At 37.9% G+C, this 23,272-nt stretch overlaps 1 protein-coding gene across 2 annotated transcripts in view; it reads left to right on the forward strand.

Moving 5' to 3' along the window:
- LOC119517865 (S-adenosyl-L-methionine-dependent tRNA 4-demethylwyosine synthase TYW1) overlaps positions 1 to 22,134 on the forward strand; it is a 225,480-nt gene extending 203,346 nt beyond the window's left edge. For both annotated transcript variants that reach the window (XM_037814927.1, XM_037814929.1), the window contains 2 exons: positions 9,026 to 9,193; positions 20,913 to 22,134. In XM_037814927.1, coding sequence (XP_037670855.1) covers positions 9,026 to 9,193; positions 20,913 to 21,134 — 390 coding nt within the window. In that variant the 3' untranslated portion in view covers positions 21,135 to 22,134. The remainder of the gene's footprint in view (positions 1 to 9,025; positions 9,194 to 20,912) is intronic.
- The last annotated feature ends 1,138 nt before the right edge of the window (positions 22,135 to 23,272 follow it).

Raw genomic sequence — 23,272 nt, forward strand, 5'->3', positions numbered from 1 at the left:
GATGCAGAAGTTCTCAACAAAATACTAGCAAAACAAATCTGACAGCATATTGAAAGTGTTATACACCATGATCTAGTGGGATTTATCACTGGTATGTAAGGGTTGTTCAACATAAGAAAATCAATTAATGTAATACACCACATTAACAGAATGAAGAGAAAAAACATGATCTCAGTTGATGCAGAAAAGGCATTTGACAAAATCCAGCATCCTCTTTTGATAAAAACTCTTAGAACACTAGGAATAGAAGGAAACTTCCTCAATATGACAAAGGCCATATATGAAAAGCCCACAGCTAACATCCTACTTGATTGTAAAGACTGGAAGCTTTCCCTCTGTTTGGGAACAAGACAAGGATGCTCTCTGCCATGACTGTTATTCAACGTTGTTCTGGAAGTTCTAGCCAGAGCAATTAGGCAAGTAAAAGAAACAAAAGGCATCAAAATTGGAAAGGAAGCAGTAAACCACTCACTATTTGCAGATGACATGATCCTATATGCAGAAAATCCTGAAAAATTGACAACAAAGCTCCTAGAGCTATTAAATGAATTCAGCAAAGTGGTGGGGTGTAAGATCAATACCCAAAAATCAATAGTGTTTCTGTACACAAGCAATGAACAATTGGAAGAAGAAATCAAGAAGGAAAAATCCATTTACAATAGCAATTAAAAAAATCAGGTATCTAGGAATAACTCTAACCCAGGATGTGAAGGACTTATACACAGAAAACTAGAGAACATTGTGAAAAGAAATCAAAGAAGGCCTAAATAAATGGAAGGACAGTCCATGTTCATGGATTGGAAGGCTAAATATTGTTGAGATATCAGTCATATCCAAAGCGATTTACAGATTCAGTGAAATCCCAATCAAAATTCTAACAACCTTTCTTTGCAGAAATGGAAAATCCAATCATCAAATTTATAGGAAGGTTAAGAGGCCCTAAATAGCTAAATTTATCTTGGAAAAGAAGAGCAAAGTTGGAGGACTCACACTTCCAGATCTTAAAACTTACTACAAAGCCACAGTAATCAAAACAGCATGGTATAGGCACAAGGACAGGCATATAAACCAATAAAATTGAATTGAGAGCTCATAAATAGACCCTAACCTCTATGGCCAACTGATTTTCAACAAGGCTGCCAAATCCACTCAATTGGGAAAGAATAGTCTCTTAAATAAGTGGTGCTGGGAAAACTGTATTTCCATTTGAAAAAGAAAGGAGAACCTCCAACCCAAACCTTATAGAGAAATCAACTCAAAATGGATCAAACACCTAAATATAAGAGTTAGAACTATCAAACTTCTAAAAGGAAACATAGGGAAGCATCTTCAGGACCTTGCATTAGGCCAATAGTTTCTTAGACTTTACACCCAACGCGCAAGCAACAAAAGAAAAATTAGATAAATGGGACCTCATCAAAATTAAAAACTTTTGCATCTCATAGAACTTTATCATGAAAGTAAAATGACAACCTCCATAATGGGAGAAAGTATTTGGAAATCACATATCCAATAAGGGTTTAATATCCAGAATATATAAGGAAATCCTTCAACTCAACAAACAATAAAAAGACAACCCAGTTTAAAAATGGGCAAAAGACTTGATATCTCTCCGAAGAAGATATACATCTGGCCAGAAGGCACATGAAAAGATGGTCAACATCATCAGCCAACAGGGGAATGCAAATCAAAATCATACTAGCTACCTTTTCTCACCCATTAGAATAGCTGCTGTTAATAAAAAGGAAAATAACAAAAGTGGGAGAGGATGTGGAGAAATAGTAACACTTGATCATTACCGGTGGGATTGTAAAATGGTGCAGCTGCTGAGGAAGACAGTTTGGCAATTCCTGGGGAAGCTAAGTATAGAATTCCTGTATAATCCAGCAATATCACTACCAGGTAGATACCAATAGAATTGAAAGCAGGGACTCTTAACAGATATTTGGACACTGAGGTTCATAGTAGCATTGTGCTGGTTTGAATGTATTATGTCCCCCAGAAAAAGCCACATTCTTTGATTCAGTCTTGTGGGGCAGACATATTAGTGGGGATTAAGTTGGAACTTTTGGATTAGGTTGTTTGCATGGAAATGCTCCCCACCCAACTGTAGGTGATAACTCTGATGAGATATTTCCATGGAGGCATGGCCCCACCCATTCAGGGTGGGCCTTGATCAGTGGAGGCATATAAATGAGCTGACAGGCAGAAGGGACTCAGTGCAGCTGTGAGTGACATTTTGAAGAGGAGCTACAGCCAAGAGGGACACTTCAAAGAATGCACGGAAGCTGAGAGAGGAGCTGCAGATGAAAGACAGTTTGAAGACAGCTGTTGAAAACAGACTTTTGCTCTAGAGAAGGTACGAGAGGACAAACGCCACAAGAGCCAACTGAGAGTGACATTTTTGAGGAACTGCAGCCTAGAGAGGAACATCCTGGGAGAAAGCCATTTTGAACCCAGAACTTTGGAGCAGATGCCAGCCATATGCCTTCCCAGCTAACAGAGGTTTTCCAGACACCATTGGCCATCCTCCTGTGAAAGTACCCGATTGTTGATGTGTTACCATGGACACTTTATGGCCTTAATACTGTAACTGTATAACCAAATAAATCCCCTTTTATAAAAGCCAATCCATTTCTGGTGTTTTGCATTCTGGCAGCATTAGCAAACTAGAACAAGCGTTATTCACAATTGCCGAAAGATGGACACAACACAAGTTTCCATTAACTGATGAACGGATAAACTAAATGTGGGATTTACACACGATGGAATATTACTCAGCTGTTAAAAGGAAGAAGTCCTGATACATGCAACAACATGGATGCATCTTGAAGACATCTTATTGAGTGAAATAAGCAAGACACAAAAGGATAAATATTGTGTGAGCTCATTGATTTGAAATAAATAGAATAAGCAAACTCATAATGAGAGTCAGAATCTAGAAGATAGGTTACCATGGGATGGGGCTGGGATAGGGAATGGAAAGTTAAGACTTAAAATGTATAATAGTTCCTATTTGGAATGATGGAAATGTTTTGGTGATGGATGGTGAAGATGGTAGCACAACACTGTGAACATGATTAACAGTACTGAAATATACTGAATGTGGCTAAAAGGGGGAAATATTAGGTTGTATATGTGGTAACTGAATAAAGATTAAAAATCCATGGAACTACACAGTGAACCCTAAATTAAACCATGGACTATATACTTAATAGTACAATTATAAAAACCTGCTTTGATCAGTTACAACAAATGATTCACACCAATGCAAGGTGTTAATAATTGGGTGGCATATGGGAATCCTGTATTTTATGCATGATTATTCTGTAAACCCATGACTTCTCTAATAAAAAATGAAAAAGAAAAGAAAAAAAGAAGCAAACCCTCTTAAGAAACATTTGAAGAATGGAGGGCTAAGATAACCTAAAATTCCTCGAAAACAAACACAAGTGAATAGGTTATGGTAATAAACATGCTTTTGAGAACATAGCTGATGTGCCAGGTTGTAAAGGAAATCCCTAAGGTCTAGAAGAATAGAGACCACCCTGGAGGTACTCCATGTGTGGGTAGAGATAGGGCTTGGGTTTAAACGATGAATTAGAAAATAGTTTACCCACTGGCACAGCTCTTCATAAAAAGGAAAAGACTTCCTGGGTCCTAACATTCAAAGGGAATTAGAGTTCAAATTTATAGTGCCTCAAGGTCATATGAATGTCCCCAAGATGTGAAATTGGTAATACAAATTGGCCCTAGGCTAGTGATAAGCCCGGGGCTCCTATGCTTTGTCCATATTTCGTGTACTTTGTCCATATTTCAGTTGGGTTGCTTATCTTCTTCTTATTATTTTCTAGGACTTTAAAGTATAAACACCTGTTTGTGTGTGCTCAGAATACTGTACTGAACTGCTTACAAATTAAGTCCACTTTGAGTAAGCTTCCTCACATGTATGTATACTCCCTATTTAAGTCTTCTCTTTTTGTCATTTCCTCTTCTAGCACTAACCTAATTAGATTAGGAAGACTTTTTTCTACCCACTCTTTTATCTTGACGCTTTCTCTTTTCATTTTATTTGTGAGCCAAAAGGAAAAAAATCACTCTGTCTTTGGTCATAGAAGTCATGCTACTAAAACCCGTGTACCAAGGAAAAGGGAGGTTGTGAATGTGGGAGGGACGTGGGACATCGGGCCGATCAGTGCCCTCAACATCTCCCCTTGCAGAAGTGTGTATGTCTGTGTGTCTGTGTGTGTGTTGGGGGGTGGAAGGGCTCTCACGTGAGGTAGGGGGAAGAGCAGGGCTTGATACATCCCCAAAAGGTACTCATGTAGTATGGGACAGGTAACTTTCCTTCTTGGAACCCAGGGGTTCATTTGGATAATTTAGTGGGATATCATATGCCTGGATTCAGCATATGTTTAGATTCCTTTCCATTAAGACTATTTATTCAAACTAAATTAGTAAAACTATTTCGTTATTACACTAATTTCCCCTTTTCTTTCACTTTTAGCCTTGTAAAATACTTTTGTGTTATGTTCCCTGTAAATTATCAGTGTATTTTAGCTTCATTATGACTTAAATAGGCCTTTATTTTTTAATCTGAGAACCTTAACTGTTGTTATTTGCATGTTTGTGAAAATGTGCTTCATGTTACAAGCATCTGCCTTCTTGAGAAACTTTTTGAACACAATTTATTTGTAAACGAAGCAGCGTCTGTATTCTCCGCTTACTGTTCGACCCATCGAGCACTAAGTGCACGGTCACTGTTCCTTGTTCGGTGATGGAAAGCTGTCTTGCTGTTCCCTTTGTGACTCTGTGTAGCGCTCAGTCCTTGCTGGATGCACCTTGCAAACTTAGGTCTCAGCTCAGCCTCGATCTCTTTCTCCATACAAAGGTAAAGGGTATCACCAGTTATGCATGTGTGTAATAGTATTTAGCCAGTTGTCTCATAAATAATCAAATCAGGTAAAGAGTAGAAAAGCTCCAAATAATATGAATGAAATTTTATATTAGATGAGAAAAGAGTTGTAGGGCTTAATGTCAAAGAAAAATTTATTACTGCATTCAGCATATCTTGATTAGGGGTGCTAAGTGCAGCCCCTGCTCTCTAAGTGCCCAGAATTTAGACCCATAAGGAGGTCAACCTACCACAGTTATCCGGGAAGACAAATGCCCAGAATTGGATGAGTCTGGGGTCAGAGGGGTTGGGGTTTCTGAGCGGAGACTTAAGAGATGATGGGTATTCAGCCAGGTGAAGACTGGAGGCTGAGGGGCAGTCCAGCTCTAGAGACAGTGTGAGCTGGGCGAAGGCAAGGGCTCGTGAAAGACACACATTCTTTTTTACAACAGGCTAGTGAGGCAGGCAAAGAATGCTCATGAGCCAGGCTAAGGAGTGTGGACTTTTTCTTTGGGGAGCTATTGAAGCATTTGTAGATAAAGGGGTGACTTGTTTGGGGGTATGTTACTGAGAAAAATCATGAAGTCAATCATTTCTTTTATCATCAAATTGTAGGGGATAAAAACAGTATCAAGAGTCTTTGACACTCACCCAAGTTGAGTAGAATATCAGATAGTGACACTGCTGTGATACAGCTCCTCCTGCAGACCCTGAATCCCAAGGCAGCATTCCAAGCAGCCAGTGAGAGAGGATCCCAGCCCCTGTCTCCCAGAACACTGGGTTCCTCAGAGTCACTCGGGTCGACGAGGTGTCATTTACACTCTTCACTACAAACTGAAGATGAGCAAATGGTCCTGTTCTTTGGGAACTTTCTTTGGGTCTGCTTTTCAATTGCCACCTCGACCCATCTGTTTTCCTGAGGTTATCTTTTTTCAAAGTTGTAGGGGAAAGACGTGCACCTGGTGGTCAATGGAAGAGGGAGGGTGGGATGAGAAGGTGGCAGCCATTCCATGACAGAAAATGAAGCACGTTTAGATCATTACAGGTCTGCTATGCTCAGGAATAAAGTCAGGGCAAGTGATCAGTAGACTCCAGTGTAGGGTGAAGTGAAGTAGTCGAAGCAAACATGTTTGTATATGGTTGTTTAAAGGCATGTACCCACAGAGTAGCACCACAAACCTAAATAAGTGTCATCATGATATAAGGTATGATACTGGTGCAGAGAGTTAACAACAGAGTGGTATGTGGACTATATTTATTAGGAATATCTTCCCAACACTGCACTAATACTAGGGTCGAATAGTTAGCAGCTGATAAGAGCTCTGGGATGTTTTGTTATGATAATTTTTTTAAGTTGAGAGTGATGATTGTACAACCAAGTGAAGATAATGTAAGAAACTGACCATTTATCTTGGGATAGAATATATATTAGGAACCCACTACTTAATAAATCAGGTCCTCAACTTGAGACTTGCTCTTGTGAAACTTAGGGTTGTAAATGGGAGTCTGAGCCCTCCTATAATTAAGCCTAAGAGGCACCTCCTCTTCTGTTGCTCAGATGTGGCCTTTCTCTCTGTAAGCCCAACTTGGCAAATACATTCATTACTTCCTCCCGACAAGGGACATGACTCCTAGGGGAATGAATCTCCCTGGCAACGTGGGACATGACTCCCAGGAATGAGCCTGGCCCTGGCAGCAAGGGATTGAAAATGCCGACTTGACCAAAGTGGGGAAAAAGAAAGGTAACAAGCTGAGGTCACAGTGGCTGAGAGATCCCAAATAGATTCGAGAGGCTATCCTGGAGGTTTCTTTTATGCAAGCTCTGGCTAGACATCCCAAATAGCCACAGTATGCCATGCCCTTAGCAAAAGTAATCCCCAAATACCTAGGTCCCTACCTGAGATTCTATAAAACTCACTAAGTTTTATCTCAAAAACTTAAATCCACCAGAATTTTCCTATGCCAGACATGTCCTAAAACCCAGAGGCAACAGGCTTTTTAAGAACAATGAAATGAAGCCCCCTTCCCTATACTGTCGACACCCCCTTTCAATATGAACAGGTTAGGGTGCTCACTGCCTAGATACCCCTGAAGATGGAGAGATTGAGAGGAATGACTAGCAACAAACAAAATAAGATTTAACAAAGGTCTATGAATACTGAAACTTTATATAAATATATATATAGTTTTTTAGATGCTAGGGTGTTGGAATAGCTGGAAGGAGGTAAATGACATGGTAGAGCTGTAACCTATAATATCCTTTGAAATTTGCTCCATAGTTACTCACTGAATTTGCTTTGAAAGTCTTCATCTTTCTGTGTATACCCTATATTGCATAATAAGGAAAGAAGTGAAACTGTGGAACTATAACCGTAACAGTTTTTGAAATTACCTATATAACTGCTTTGTTGAGCTATACATCTAAAGTTAACAACTTTCTATATGTATGTTATGTTTTACAATAATGGAAATAACTGAAACTGTGGAACTGTGACCTATGACATTCTTTGAGATTTGCTCTCTAACTACTTGTTAAATCGTGCTTTGAAAGTTATCACTGTTATATATATATATATATGTTAAAGTTCACAATAAAAAAATGCATTAAAAATTTTCAAAAGTCATTGTCATGAATATATTTTACTTAAAACCTCTGTGTTTCAGTGAACTAGCTTTTTAAAGGATAGTAAAAATGAATTCCTTTGAATTAGTACATGAATAGTTGTTTGTATATTTCACACATAATTAACAGTGTTTAAATTGAAAGAAAACACATTTTTATGACTTTGACCTATCAAGAAATCATCTTCATGTTGTTGTTTTTAATGTATTTGGGTAAGTTTAGCACAATTTTTCAGCCATGCTTTCTTAAAAATTTTTTGAACTTTAGTACTGTTTGCTTTTTAAAATTCACCTAAAACTGAAACTCGGCTTAATGAATTTTATAAATCGTTATGCAAATAGAGAAGATTCTTTTGTTAATTATCATTAAGTTGTGTAGCCTGCAGTTTATGTTCAGCAATGGCCATCGCACTTTAGTATACCAGTATTCTTTCTGAACAGCCATTTGTGGGAGAGCATTTTGGAGAGCTCATTTGAGTCTTTGCCAAAGTTCCAACTTAGCCATCTGTAGGATCAGGTCCCTCTGCAGTGCTCATTTGCGGATTTGTCTTTAATGCATTCTGCCCCTTCCAGTCTGTGTGTGTGTGTCCATGAGAGATTGTGAGTAATGCACATATCTTTTTATTTCAGTTTTTTCCTGCTTGGAGGAAGGATTCCTAGTATATTACAACCAGTTGTCAAGTTTGATTCTGGGATATTTGAAGAGCCCAAAGAGTTAAGATATTATTATTATAAAATTAATCATTAATCATTATGTACTTTACCAAATAGAGATCTTAGTTATGAAACCCTTGGGCCTCAGATGCCTGGATGTCAGGTCAAGTTCAAGAGAATTAGAAGTCATTTTATCTTACTGCAGTTGTACATGATAGGAATTTCTGTAGAGATGAGATGTGTGTGTGTGTGTGTGTACACACACACACACATTTCCCTTTTGGCATGATTCTTTGTTTATATTTATCCATATACAAAAATGCAAATTAATCTTTTTAAAGAATAGTTCAAAAGGACCCCTCTCTGAGCCCTTTACAGAAAGAGTGTACTAACCTCAATCTAATCTCTACTGGAAAATGGGAACCCCCCTGATTTTCCCAGTGAATCAGTTGACTGGTAAATTTTTATGGGTGACAACCATGCCCCTATTATTGTGCTAGGGGATTATAATCCCTTGAGAATTAATCTCTTATATTACACAAGAGGATTTGAATGAAAAGGTAGATATGGTATTGACTCAAATCCATTATTTTGCATGCATCGTGACATAGCAGAAAGCACTGGTATGCAAGCTCCAGCCCTGTCCTGAAGTGGAAAAAGCATCAGCTTGAGAGCTGTCGAGCTGTCTTTGTCACTAATTGTGTGAATGCCAGAGCAAATTTTATAATCTTTGTATTGCTTTCTTCAAAGGTTGGATTGGATGGCCTCTTAGAAGCCTCTCTGACTCTAAAATTCTTACTCTGGGACATTCAGGGTAGGTCAGAATAATCTCTGGCTGTTGTAATGTTTCCACAGGGTGTTACCTACTGTGGAGAAAGTTCAGCAAGCAATCTGACCATGGCCAATGTGCCCTGGCATGAGGAAGTGGTACGCTTTGTCCAGGAGCTGGTGGCTCTCATCCCAGACTACGGAATTGCATGTGAACACGAACATTCCAATTGCCTCCTGATAGCACACAAAAAGGTAAGAATGACTCAAGCCTGCATTCTTCCATTGCCCTAATCCTGACTGCCCGTTTCTGTCTTTTCTCTTTAGTTCCACTTACCTTGTTATTGTGAATATCTGCTTGTTTTCTACCTTTCCTAAAACAAACATAAAGAAAACCCTGAATTCTGACTGTTGGTCTCGTAAGCTTTCTTTTCTGTGTGAAATTACTTCTCTTTTAGCTCTCCTCTAGACATCTTGAAGTGATTTCTGATTTGTCATTTGTCATTTGTAAGAAAGGTGCATGCTAAAACAGAAACAAAAACAAAAAACAAACACCCTTGTAATAACCTCTAGTTTGTTCCTTGAGTGACAGAATAAGCTCAAATATTATCCCCTCTGTATGAGTGTTTCCAGCTTTCAGATTTAGATTTAAAGGACCTTCGAAGCTCCTGCATGAAACCTGTAAGATTTTCATCTGTGAAATAGCCTCTAGTGGAGTCCATTTTGGTGTCTATTACCCTATCAGTACTCTGTGGTCATTTGCAGTGCAGTGAACTTGCCATCGCCATATGCTGTACCACATGCAAATTATTCCTTAATTATTATAATGGTATGGTTTTGGAAATGGGTGATTACTTTTTAACATCTCTAAGGAACAATTTTGTCATTTAGCTGTGATGCATTCTGTGCTCAGATGAATGAGTTTCTGCTGTTGACAAGAGGCTCATTCATTGAGTTCAGGAGAACAGAAGGAAGTATAAAGTTCAGTGTGTGGCTCTGGCTTTGAACAGAGGAAGGACAAAGCAGACTTATGTTAAAATAGATGAGCAGACATATTTTAGCTCCAAGATTGAGCTGGAGGGACAAGGGGGCAATCTACAAGAGGAGAGAGCAGGAATGAGGGGGTGTAGTCAGTGTTCTACTTCTGGGTTTTCCGCCTAGCCAGCTTAAACGTAACATTGGTCCTGCCAGTCTGCAAACTAATATGGCTAAGATTGTGATGAATTCAGAAAGCTTTGATAATTTCAGTTAGAAACATTGAAGTCTCCCCTGTATATTGGTGATATACTATTATAGTGGGTAACCACTAGTTGAAGAGCCACGTGATAGGTAATATGTATGACTTGCAGAATCCACATAGCATTGTTTTAAACCTTAATTCCTTACAGTGCTGACTTGGAGTTATGCACCTAGAAAACATGTGTTTAATCTTAATCCATTCCTGCGAGTGTGAACCCATTGCAGATAGGACCTTTTGATGAGGATACTTCAGTTAAGATGTGGAACCAGCTCAATCAGGATGGGTCTTAATCCTATTACTGGAGAGAGAAGCCATAGGAGGGCAGCCAGAAGCTGGAAGTCAAGGGGACCCAGAAGAGAAAGCAGAAATTTTCTGCCCTACTCTTAGCAGCCCTGGTTCCTTTTAATAGAGAAAGATATTAGAAACTAGGATCTGGACAAAGGTGTGTTCGTTGCTACTAGAGTGCCTTTCTTTTAGGTCCACTCAAATGATAGAAGAATTGGTATGTGTGTGTATACTAACTGATGCACATTTTTTTATATCTGTAAATATTTCTGTATGTAACCATGTATACCTGTATTAAGTTAAACATGAGTCTATACTGATGTCTCCAACTCTCATCTTTTACCACATGGATCTTTCAAGCTTCCTCCCCTTGCTTATCTTTAAATTCCCCCTCTAACATGACTCCCAGCATCCGTCTTCCCCTTACTTAATTGTTCGATTCCAGCACACCACATATAGCAGTATCAGAACTGTTGGCACATATCCCCATAGAAAGCCACCCTATAAATAGAGATCAGTGCTTATGTGTGGTTCCTTTTGCTTTTAGTCTTACGGAGTCCACTCATTTCCAGAGTTACTTAGGTCAGTGCCTTTTGTCCCCATACCCTTCAGTGAGGTTGCTTCATGTATTTGTAATACAGTTAGATTCTCTTGTTGCAGTCTGCTTTCCTATTAAGGTTTGTTCTTTGTGCTATGGGTTTTCACAAATGAATAATGCCATGAATTCACCATCACAGAATTTACTGCCCTAAAAATTCCCCATGCTTCAACTTTTTCATCTGCCCACCCCCAAAACACTGGTAACTACTGTTCTTTTTATTGTTTCTATGGTTTTGCCATTTCTAGAATGTCATACGTATAATTGGATTCATATAGAATGTAGCTTTATCAGACTGGCATCTTTCACTTAGCAATGTGCCTCTAAGGTTCCTGCATGTCTTTTCATGGCTGATACTCATTTCTTTTTATCACTGAATAATATTCCTTTGTGTGGATATACCACAGTTTTTCTGTTCACCTATTGAAGGACATCTTGGTTGCTTGTAGTTTCTGGTGATTCTGAACAAAGCTACTATAAACATTTTGCATGCAGGTTTTTATGTGAACGTAATTTTTCAATTCAGTTGGATAAATATCTGGAAGCATGATTGCTACAGCATATGGTAAGACTATGTTTAGCTTAGTAAGAAGCTGCCAAACTGCCTCCCAAAGTGCCTGTACCATTTTGCTTTCCCGCCGGCAATGAAAGAGAGTTCCTATTGCTCCACATCCTTGCCAGCATTGGGTATTGTTAGTAGTTTGGATTCTAGTCATTCTAATAGGGATATAGTTTTATCTCACTGTTGTTTTAATTTGCAGTTCCCTGTTGATAAATGATGTTGAGCATCTTTTCATATGCTCTTTGCCATCTCTGTGTCTTCTTTTGTGAAGTGTTTGTTGAGCTCTTCAGCCTACTTTTTAATTGGATAATTTGTTTTCTTACTGTTGAGTTTTAAGAGATCTTTGTGCATTTTGATATAAATCCTTTATCATATGTTTTGCAAATATTTTTTTCCGACTGTGGCTTGTCTTTTTATTCTCATATCTGTGTCTTAGTGGAAAAGTTTTTAATTTTAATGAAATCCAACTTATTACTTTTTTCTTTCATGGATTGTGCTTTTGGTGTAGTATCTAAAACTCACTGCAAAACTCAGGGTCACCTAGATTATCTCCTAGATTGTCTTCTAAAAGATTTATAGTTTTGTGTTTTACATTTAGGTTTATGATTCATTTTGAGTTAATTTTTGTGAAAGGGGTAAGATCTTGTAAGGTCTGTATCTAGGTTTATTTTTATTTTTATTTTTTATTTTTTTTGTCTGTAGACATCCAATCATTCCAACACAACTTATTGCAAGGTATATTCTTTCTCCATTGACTTGTCTTTGCTCCTTTGTGAAAGTTCGGTTGAATATATTTGTGTGGGTCCATTTCTGGGCTTTCTACTCTGTTTCATTGATCTATGTGTCTGTTCTTTAGAAAATTGTATCTATTACTGTATTTTTGTCTTGATCACTTTAGCTTTATAGTAAGTCTTGAAGTTGGGTGGTGTCAGTCCTCCAGTTTTGTTCTTCTTTTTCACTGTTGTGTTGGCTATTTTAGATCTCTCGTCTTTCTGTATAAACTTTAAAATCAGTTTCTCAGTATCTACAAAATAACTTGCTGTGGTTTAGATGGGATTGCATTGAAGTTGTGAAGAATTGACATCTTAATAGTGAGTCTTCTAATCCATGAACATGGAATATCCCTCCATTTATTTAGAGCTTTGATTTTTTTTTATCAGAGTTAATAGTTTTCCACACATAGATCATATATATAGTTTGTTAGATTTATACCTAACAAATATTATAAATGGTATTGTGTTTTAATTTCAAATTTCTATTGCTCATTTCTGGTATATAGGAAAGCAATTAACTTTTGTATATCAGCCTTGTACCCTGCAACCTTGCTAGAATCCTTATTATTCTAAGAGTTTGGTTTGTTTGTTTGTTTTGTCATTTCTTTGGGATTTTCTACTTAGATGATCTAGTCATCTGCAAACAAATTTTATTTTTTTTCTTCCCAATCTGTTTACCTTTTATTTTAATTTCTTGTCTTATTGCATTAGGTTGTTCTTCCAGTATAGTGCTGAATAGGAGTAGTGAGAGGGGACATCCTTGCCTTGCTCCAGTCTTAGGGAAAAAGCATCAGTTTCTCACCAAGTATGATGTTAGCTGTAGGTTTTTTGTAGATATTCTTTATCAAGTTGAGTAAGTTCTCCTCTATTCCTAGTTTGCTGAGAGCTTTTATCATGAATGGGTGTTGGATTATGTCAAATGCTAAATGGATCTATGGATATGATCATATGATTTTTATTCTTTAACCTATTGATAGAGCAGATTACTTTGAATGATTTTTCAAACATTAAGACAGCCTTGCATACCTGATTTAAATCCCACTTGATCATGGTATATAATTTTTTATGTATGTTGTTGAATTTGATTTGCTAATATTTTGTTGAGGATTTTTCCATCTGTTTTCATGACAGATATTGGTCTGTAGTTTTCCTTTTTTGTAATATCTTTATCTGGTTTTGATATTAGGGTAATTCTGGCCTCATCGAATGAGTTTGGAAGTATTCTCTCTGCTGTTCTCTGGAAAAGATTGTGGAGAATTGGTGTTATTTTTCTTTAAATGTTTAGTAAAATTCACCAGTGAAATCATGTGGACCTGGTGCTGTCTTTCCTGGAAGGTAATTAATTATTGATTCCATTTATTTAATAAATATAGGCCTATTCAGATTATCTCTTTCTCTTTGTGTATGTTTTGATAGTTTATTTCTTTCAAGAAATTGGCCTGTTTCTTCTAAGTTATCAAATTTGTTGGCATGGAGTTGTGCATATTCCTTTGCTATCCTTGTAACATCTATGGAGTCAGTAGTCATGATCCCTCATTTATTGCTGATATTGATAGATTATGTATTCTCTCTCCCTCTCCCTCCGTCTCCCCCCTCCCCTCTCCCCTCTCCTTCACAGGCATCCCCCCCCCCCCCTTTGTTAGCCTGACTAGGTTTATCAATTTTATGTATGTTTTGAAAGAACTAGCTTTGGGGTTCTTTGATTCTTCTATGTTGTTTGCCTGTTTTCAGTTTCACCAAGTTCTGCTCTGATTTTTATTATTTCTTTTCTTCTGCTAAATTTAGGCTTACATTGCCATTCTCCTCTAGTTTCTTAAGGTGGAAGCTAAAGTTATTGATTTTAGATCTTTCTTCTTTTCTAATATGTACATTTATTGCTACAAAGTTCCCTGTAAGCACTACTTTTGCTGTATCCCACAAATTTTGATGTTAAATTTTCATTTTTATTTAGTTCAAAATATTTTTTAAATTTTTCTTGAGAATTCTTCTTTGGCCCATTTGTTATTTAGTAGCATGTTGTTTACTTTCCAAATATTTTGTGAATTTTTAGCTATCTCTGTCACTAATGTCTATTTTAATTTCCGTGTGGCCTGAGAACATACTTTGCATGATTTCTATTCAGTTAAATGTTTCCTGTGTGTTTAATGGCCCAGAATGTGGTCTGTCTTGGTGAATAATCCTTGTGAGCTTGAGAAGAATGTTTATTCTACTGTTATTGGATAAAGTATTCTGTAAATATCAGTAAGGTCAAGTTGATTAATGATCTTGTTCAGGTCAGCTATATCCTGCTGGGTCTGTCAGTTGCTGATAGTGATGGCATCTCCAACTACAATATGGGATTTGTCTATTTCTCTTTGCACTTCTCTCAGGTTTTGTTTCACATATGTTGATGCAATGCTGTTAGGTGCATATATGTTAAGGACTTTCCAGTACTCCTTCCTGCAATTAATACTTGCTTAGATGCATCACATGTATACCATTTTCTTGGTTCGCCTTTGTTGCTTGCATCCCAAGTGATCCTGATGAATACAGTTTCTTTCTTACTGAAGTAATACTATAGAAGTTTTTTACATTGTAAGTCTGTGAGTAGTCAACTTAGTCTCCACCCCACCCCGAAACATCTTTATTTAACTTTCACTCTTGAATGATAGATTATCAGAGTAAAAAGAAACACTAAATCAAGGTTATTTCCTCTTAGAACTTTGGAGATATTACTCTGTTGTCTTCTGGCATAGACTTTTGATTGTCTTCTAGTATTTTTATCAGTGATTAAGATTTCGGGTATTGTTCCTTAGTTTGGGAGTCTGCTAATAAACTCAATCACCAATAACATTTATTAAGGTCACTCTGATAAGCACTATGCAAGCTTTAATTCATTTAATCCTTGCAACAATCTCATGAATCCTAAGTACTATTTTCTCCCATATTCCAAAAGAGGGCACTGAGGCGAAGAGTAGAAGTCTTGCCCCAGGACCCATAGGACACAGCTAGAATTCAATCCCAAATCTTTTGAAATACAAAGCCCACTTTGAATCAGTACATTATACTGACTCTAAAAGTCAGACAAGATAGGGAAAGAGAACTGTCCTTTGGAAGCAGTGTGCATATTTCCCTAGCTCACCTCATCAAGCAACAGTCTCCCTCATTTCATCCAAGAGAGAGTTTGCCAAATTTAAGACTCTAAATAATCAAGCGCTGATCACAGAGGCCTCCCTCTTGGATATATAAATTTGCTATCTTTAAAGAGAGGAAAGGAAGATCTATCACCTTCCCAGGCCTTTCCCTCTTGGAATAACAAGGGAATTGTGTGTCTCCCGTTTAGGTTTTGTGCCATGTTCTTTTAACAAAACCTGCTGACTGAATGCTTTTCTATGGTACTTGTGGAACTCATCCTTATCGGAGGCCTGATTGCTCCTAGCAGTTACTTCCAGAGAAATGTCAGAGCAAATTGGCATTTTGGAGACATTGCTACGAGGGCAAATACTACTCCACTACTCTACTCCAGCAGAATTGGAGATTAAGATTGAAACTCAAGAAATTGAGTTTCCAGAGAAATGTTTTTTTAATTATACTTGGATATATCTAGAATCCAGTCTCATTGTGGTAGTTTTGCCTCTAAAAATGGTTTCCCAGACAGCCGTTGTTTCGTTAGTCCTACTTATTGTCACTACTAAACTCAGAAGACGATTGCAGCCTTCCAGTCACGGGCGCACATACACACTTCACAGTCTGTCTGCGTGGTCTTTGCTTCTCCCTACCCAAAGAACAAACAGCACAGTTATAGCTCCTGCAGACAAGAACAAAATTCGTAAACCTGGGAAGTTCAAAGAATGCCACTGAAGCACCTTTTTTTGTATTCTAACAATCACCTCTCAATATTCCAAAATCACCTCTTCCTGAAACTGTTCAGACCTTCCTCTCCTCCACCAGGTAACATACGCTTCTGAGCTGTGAGGTGGTCTGGCAGCTTCTTCTGGAGTCAGGAAGTGTCTCTTCCCTCCTCTCACCAGTGCTCCCCCAAGCGTTTGGTTCATAAACATGTTTGGAAGGCCCAACTAGGAAACAGTAATTGACACTAAGATCCCATAAAAGCCCCGCTTAAGAGTGAAAAAAGGATCTGTACAATTCTTTTTTTTTACTCTGTATTCTTTGATATTTTTTGCATTATCCCATTTTGCCCATTGTGTATGAACTTTGAAGTCTGGTATATTTGTTAATTATTTTCAGATCCCAGCTTCACCATTTCTCATTTTTCTTGTCTACAGTCTGCCAATGTCATCTGTTTCACAGGGTTATTGTGATGGCTAAATGAGGTAAAGTATTTAAAACATCTCACATAGTGCCTTGCCCATAGCAGGTTCTTAATAAATGTTGGTTTTGTTGCTGATCATCTGATAAAGTATACTGCACTATCATGCAAAATGCCTTCCATGGTGATGTTAGTAAATAGTTCTTGGTTTGCTCCTTGTTTTAGTTTCCTAGTCTTCTTAAAGCAGATACCATGAAATGGATTGACTTAAACAATGGGAATTTATTAGCATACAGTTTGAGGCCAGGAAAATGTCCAAATCCGGCCATTGTCAAGGCAATGCTTTCTTTCCGAAGACCAGCTGCCGGCAATCCTTGACTCCTCTGCCACAAGGCAAGGCACATGGCAGCGTCTGCTGGTCTCTTTCTTCTCTTCCATGTTTCATTGATTTCCGCTTCTTGGTTTCATGGCGCTCTCTCTTTCTCTCTATGTATTCATCCCATTTACAAAGGACTCCAGTAAGAGGATTAAGACCTATCCTGAATGAGGTAGTCACAGCTTAACTGAAGTAGCCTCATCAAAAGGTCCTTTTAACGATGGGTTCACACCCACAGGAATGGATTAGATTTGAGAACCTGTTTTTTCTGGGGTACATACAGCTCACATGCAGGATTTCCATCTTATTTTAACTCTTGGATGTATGGAAATATGAGGCCTTTGAATTATGAGAACTTTTTCAGTGGACATAGTATTTATAATTTAAAAGCTAGAACAACTTTGAGCAAAGCATGGTTGGGGCAGGGGATGGGGCAGGACAAATGCTGAGAATTTTTGTCTGTGACATTTTGAGTTTGCAGTAGCTGTGAATCTTCTTTATTGATGAGTCTAGTAGGAAATTACAATTGAAACTAATAGGAGGTCAGTTCCTCATCCAAAAAAAGCAGCAGCCTGCTCACTTATATTATTAGGAACCAGATAACGCAATGGGAGGAATATCTTTCACTATGGCATTTTTATTTTTTTAAATTGTCATTTCCCTAAAGGGATGAAAGCTGTGAATAACACAGAAACAATCAACATGTCACTGTAGTTCAGAGCAAGTGGACTTTAGACTTCTGTATATAAAGCCTTTGGTTCCCCTGCATCTGCTTTGGAGCAGACAGTCTCTCTTGTACTGTATTTGGGTAGAGAAATAATTAATAGACATCATGCTTCTCCTCCAAGTGCTCATTGTTCAGACTTCAAGCTGAGAAAATTCTGAGTGAATAAGAATTTGGAATATACAGACTACTTTCTTACTTTTTAGTTAAATTATACGAAGAGTTAATTTAGCAATATTGTACATACATAAGTCCACCTGCCCTGTTTTCCATGGCCAACATTGTCAGTACTCTCCCCCCAAATACTCCTCAGGAGAGAAATGATTACTGTTAGTTTTGTTGTTTTCTGGTTTGAAAGCCAAGGGTGTGGGAGAGTGTAAAGAAAAGCCATGGGCTCGCCAACATCCTTCGGTTTGAATCTTGGCCCTTTTGCTTACTGAGGATATGACCTTCAGCCCGTTTCTTAGCTTTTTTGGACTTTTGCTCATGTTTTTAAAATGGGGATCACACCACACGTTACATGGATCACGCAGGATAGAGGACCAGACCCAGTGACTGGTGCATAGTAGGATGCCTGATAAGCATTTGTCATGACCCTTTTCGTGCCATCTTTTCCTTCCCCACTTTTTTTGGCTTAGGTGGTTAATATACTTTTTTTCCTTTCTTCGATGGATATGGCTACTAGTATTTAAAATTTTTTTCTTTTAGTTTTCTCAGAATTATAAATGGACGAGAATTTAAAGAGTCAAAAAATAGCAGTTCCTTGCTCCCCCTTCCCACACCTCCTTTTCCCACTCTCAGGTGACAACTACTTTCACCCTTTCTTGGTGACTTTTTTAGCATTTATTTCCATATTTCTAAATAATATTCTTATATTGCTACTATTTTTAATTATTTTCTCTTTACTTCTGGTTATGGAAGATGAGGATTAAACTCCTCTACCTTTTCCCATCACACCTGTTCTATTCCCCCCATTCCCAATACACACATACATAATTTTATTTAATCTAGATTATTGTTCTTTGTTTACATTATTACGACCATATGAACACTGTTCACAGTGGAGCCATACACAACTCTTTGGTTTCCCTTGGATTAATAATTATTTTTATCTTATTTTTTTGTTTGTCTAGATTTCTGTGCCCTTTAACTAATTCAGCTCCCCAAATCTCTGCCATCGTCTGTATCTCTTCTCAGACTTTGAGATATGTTCTGTTTCCTGGCAGGTTCATGTTTTTAAAGGCATCTCTCTAGAGGCGGTTTCTGACCCATCCACTTTGAATGGCTCCCCCTTTGCCTCTGGTGCACGGCTGTCCTCTGGGAGCCCCTTCAGCTCTCACCAGTGTGGGAGCTCTTATCTCTGAGATCTTATGTCTCTTTTTGATTTATTCCTTCATTCAGGTGAAATACATTTTCTAGTAGCTTCCTGCACAAGGGTTTCTGAATGGTATGTTTACTGAGACCTTATAAATCTAAAAGTTTCTATTCTCCCTGTACACTTGATTGATAGTTTTGGTAGATACAGAATTCTCTGTTGGAAATTATTTTCCCTGTAGGTCAGAGCCACTGTCTTTTGGCTTCAGTGATTGTTGAGAACTCGGACGACATTCTGATTCTTAATCCTTTATATGTGTTCGTGTTTCCCTTGTTAGGTCTTCTCTTTGTCTCCTTTGTTTTGAAATTGCACTGTGATGTGCCTCAGACAGTGTGTTTAATCCAGTGTGGACCTCTTTAACCTGGAAACTCCTATCCTTCATTTGTGACATTTTTTTCAGAATTATTTCATGGAAGATTTCCTTCCTCCTATTTTTTTCTCCTTTCTTTTTAGAACCCCTGTAATTTAGAAATTGTGTTTCTTGGACTAGTCAATTAACTTTTATCTTTTACTCTCCTATTTTCTATCTTCCTATCTTTTTTACTCTACATTCCAGGGAATTTTCTTAATTTCACTTTCTTAGCTTTCTCTTGTGTTCTTCATCTCCACGCCAATATTTTTAAAATTGAAGATTTTTTTCTCGTTCTTTGAATGTTCCTTTTAAAAGGCAGTAGCATAGTAGAAAACTTACCTATTTATAAATCAAGTATCAATGTATTAGTTATGCATTTACACAAAAGAATGCCATAGGGATGTTTTGATTTAAGTCTTCACAGTTGAATTATTAGTTCCTTCAGAGCCTCCTCAACTTGCTTTCTGTTTTCTTCATTCCTGATCACTATTTTACGGTGACTTTTAAGAAGGAATTTTCTTAAAAGAGTACAAATTGGATTATTTTCCTTTATTTAATTGGCATTCTTCACCATGCTTTTGACTAATGAGGTAGTATATCCACATTAGACTAAAAAGGCTAGTTTGAGTCATTTATTTAGCATTCCAGAATTAGAAGGTATTGATTAAAGCTTCACCAATAATTCAAGCGAAGTTTAATTACCAAAAGGATTCCACCAGTTGCTGCTGACAGAACCATGAAACTTCATACAAGACAAAAAGTGGCAGTAAAGGAATTAGAAGTACCTTGGCTGTTAACACATGCCAAAAACATGTAAACCTCTATAAATGACATTGCCCAAGATAGAATTGACTTCCAGTTCCAGGAAGCATTCTCTGCTCAGCAGCAGGCCCGCCAGGTCCCGCAGGCAGCAGCCCCAAGGGAAAGGAACTCTCCTTTGATTACACGTTGCTTTGATGCGGAACTGGGTCTGGAACATAAGAGAATTTTCTTTTACCTGATAGGGAGAAAAGATCAGGTTTATTTATTATTTTTTTAGGTAAAATTTACATATCATAAAATTAACCATTTTAAAACAGACAATTCAGTGGCATTTAGTACATTCACAGTGTTGTGTAATCATTACCTCCGTGTGGTTCCATAACGTTTTTATCACCCCGAAAGGAAACCCCAAACCTAGTAAGCAGTCATTCCCCATTGCCTTCACCCCCAGTCCCTGACAACCACTGATGTGTTTTCCGTCACCGTGAGTTTTTGTATTCTGGATGTTTCATATAAATGGAATCATACAGTCTGTGGCTTTTTGTGTCTGGCATCTTTCACGTAGCATTAGGTTTTCAAGGTTCATCCATGTCGTAGCATGTAACAACATTTCATTCCTTTTATGAATGCTATTATGAAATTTTGCTTCCGACTTGACAGTTTTTTTTTTCTTTCCAGTTTAAGATTGATAGAGAATGGTGGACGTGGATCGATTATAACCGCTTCCAGGAACTCATCCAGGAATATGAAAACAGCGGCGGCTCAAAAACTTTCAGCACAAAGGATTATATGGCCAAGACTCCTCACTGGGCACTATTTGGTGCCAATGAAAGAGGCTTTGATCCCAAGGACACAAGATATCAGAGAAAGAACAAATCAAAGGATATTTCTGGATGTTGAAGTGATCTTACTTCAGGATACTGAAGGACAAAAACTGGATGGTCCTCGAAGGCTCTCAGACTCCACTGTGATTTTTTTCAAGGACAAATTACGCAAATTATATTTTATATAGAGGAGATGTGAAGGCAAAACATGGGTACACAAGTCATGTACCTGGGGTGGGGAGGCGGCACCCACACTCTGAGTGCTTGAGACTCTGCCTCAGGATATCTTTCCAGAACTTAGTCTCGCTCTGATTTTCTGAAAGGAAAATTGTTTCGGGGGGAGAAGTACCCACAATCATTATTAGAATTTAAATGATAATTTTCAATTATAATTAGTAAGACTCCCTGAAATGCCATTCATGGGAGTGTTATGTGAGGAAAGAATATTCTCCCTTCTTGCCGGGCCGTTGGTTTTTGTGGCGCCTCTCCTGGGAATTGAATTATACTTCCCTGAGGTAAATGTATCTGCTCCTTTTTAAGAGAAGAACTCAGTCCCTTTCTTATATCTTAACATAGCATCTTATGAAACGTTCAAGTTTGTCACAGTTCTCAATTAATTTAAAATACCACATAGATTGCTTTAAACTTTCGTTTAGTACCAACTCTTTGTGAAATGGAATTGGCACTGAACTACACTAGATCCCTTTCTGTTCCAAAACAAATTACCAGACGAGGTAATAGAGGGGCTGGAGTGAAAACTTTATTCAATAAGAAGAGCTCCCAGATGATGGTGTTGAGTAACTCCCCTCACAAACTTTGAAGCAATGAGTATAATTTGCTTTTTGTTTAAAAAGTCAGGGTAAAAGTCTCTGATCACTAAACATAGCAGGTCTCCATCTTCCTTCACACTGGTCGCCCAGGCTGCTTTGCACCAGGCATTCTCTAAGGTTCAGTTTTGTCCAACTGAACCCATCATTAAATACTCAATTGTTTTTTCTTTGAAAGTTGTTATAGTTATTTACAAATTCCTTTATCCAAAAATTGAATTAATAAAATAATCTTTTGTACAGACTTGAAGCACTAATTTTCTTTTCTTTTCTTTTTATTTTATTTTTAGATTTAACAGAAAAAGCATGCAGAAACGACAGTTTCCATGTTTATCTCCATATACACAAACACAGACTTTTCCCTACTATTAACATTTTTATTAGAGTGGTACCTTTGTTACAACTGATAAAACAATATTATTATAATTACGTTATTAACAGTATTGTCCGTTAACTTACATTAGGATTCACTCTTTGGGTTGTACAGTTCTATAGGTTTTTTTTTTGTTAAATTCTAATTCTGGTAATGTATCATATGCATTTTAACCAATATACAATTCAGTGGTGTTCATTACATTCCCAATATTGTGCTATCACCACCATCCATTACAAAACTTTTCCATCACCCCACTAATTTTCTTTCTTGATACATAATATTTTTTATTTTAATTACATGCTGAGCCCATTTGTATGGGGGATGAGGTTTGAGGGAATTGGGTCAAGGAATCTCTCTCTAAATAATCTGATAAAATTAGCTGGACTCTTTGACCTCAGGGACTCTCAGTCTGCCCTGGGGGTCTGTGTGAAAAGAGTGCATGTGCCTCACCCAGAACCTAATTAAAGCTCCATTGAGAAGCTTGAACCCTTTTCCAAAACAGAAACATTTTTCTTCTCTCTCAATGACTGCTGGACTCCAAAGTCAGTCTGACAACATTCCCCACTGCCCCTGCCCTAGCTCAGGTCGTGATCACCTCCCACAGGGACCACTGACACAATTTCCTAACTGGCCTCCCTTCCCCTGGTCTAGTCCCTGTAATTCATCTCCTACACTAGACTATGATTAAAAAAAAAAACACAGATATGATCAAATCCCTTTTTAAACTTAAACACCATTCCTAGCCTCCTTCAGTCTGCCAAGGTAGCAGACTGGTAGCCTGCACATGGCAACAAACAACTGGAGCTGACAGTCGCTGCCCCCCTTGGACAGGGTATGAACTCAAGTTTGCCACAGTCCCCACCAGTCCTTATCATATTAACACCTGGTCTGCTCACTCCTTTACATTCCCAGTCTCTGTGGGGTTTTGAGGTTTTTCACCTCTGCTCTAGTTTAAAGGTCACATTCTTAAGATTGGCATACAAGCCCCTTCGCAGGTGGTTCCCACCCTAC

The sequence above is a fragment of the Choloepus didactylus genome, chromosome 21 (genome assembly GCF_015220235.1).
Source record: "Choloepus didactylus isolate mChoDid1 chromosome 21, mChoDid1.pri, whole genome shotgun sequence".
In the NCBI taxonomy this organism is placed as follows: Eukaryota; Metazoa; Chordata; class Mammalia; order Pilosa; family Megalonychidae; genus Choloepus; species Choloepus didactylus.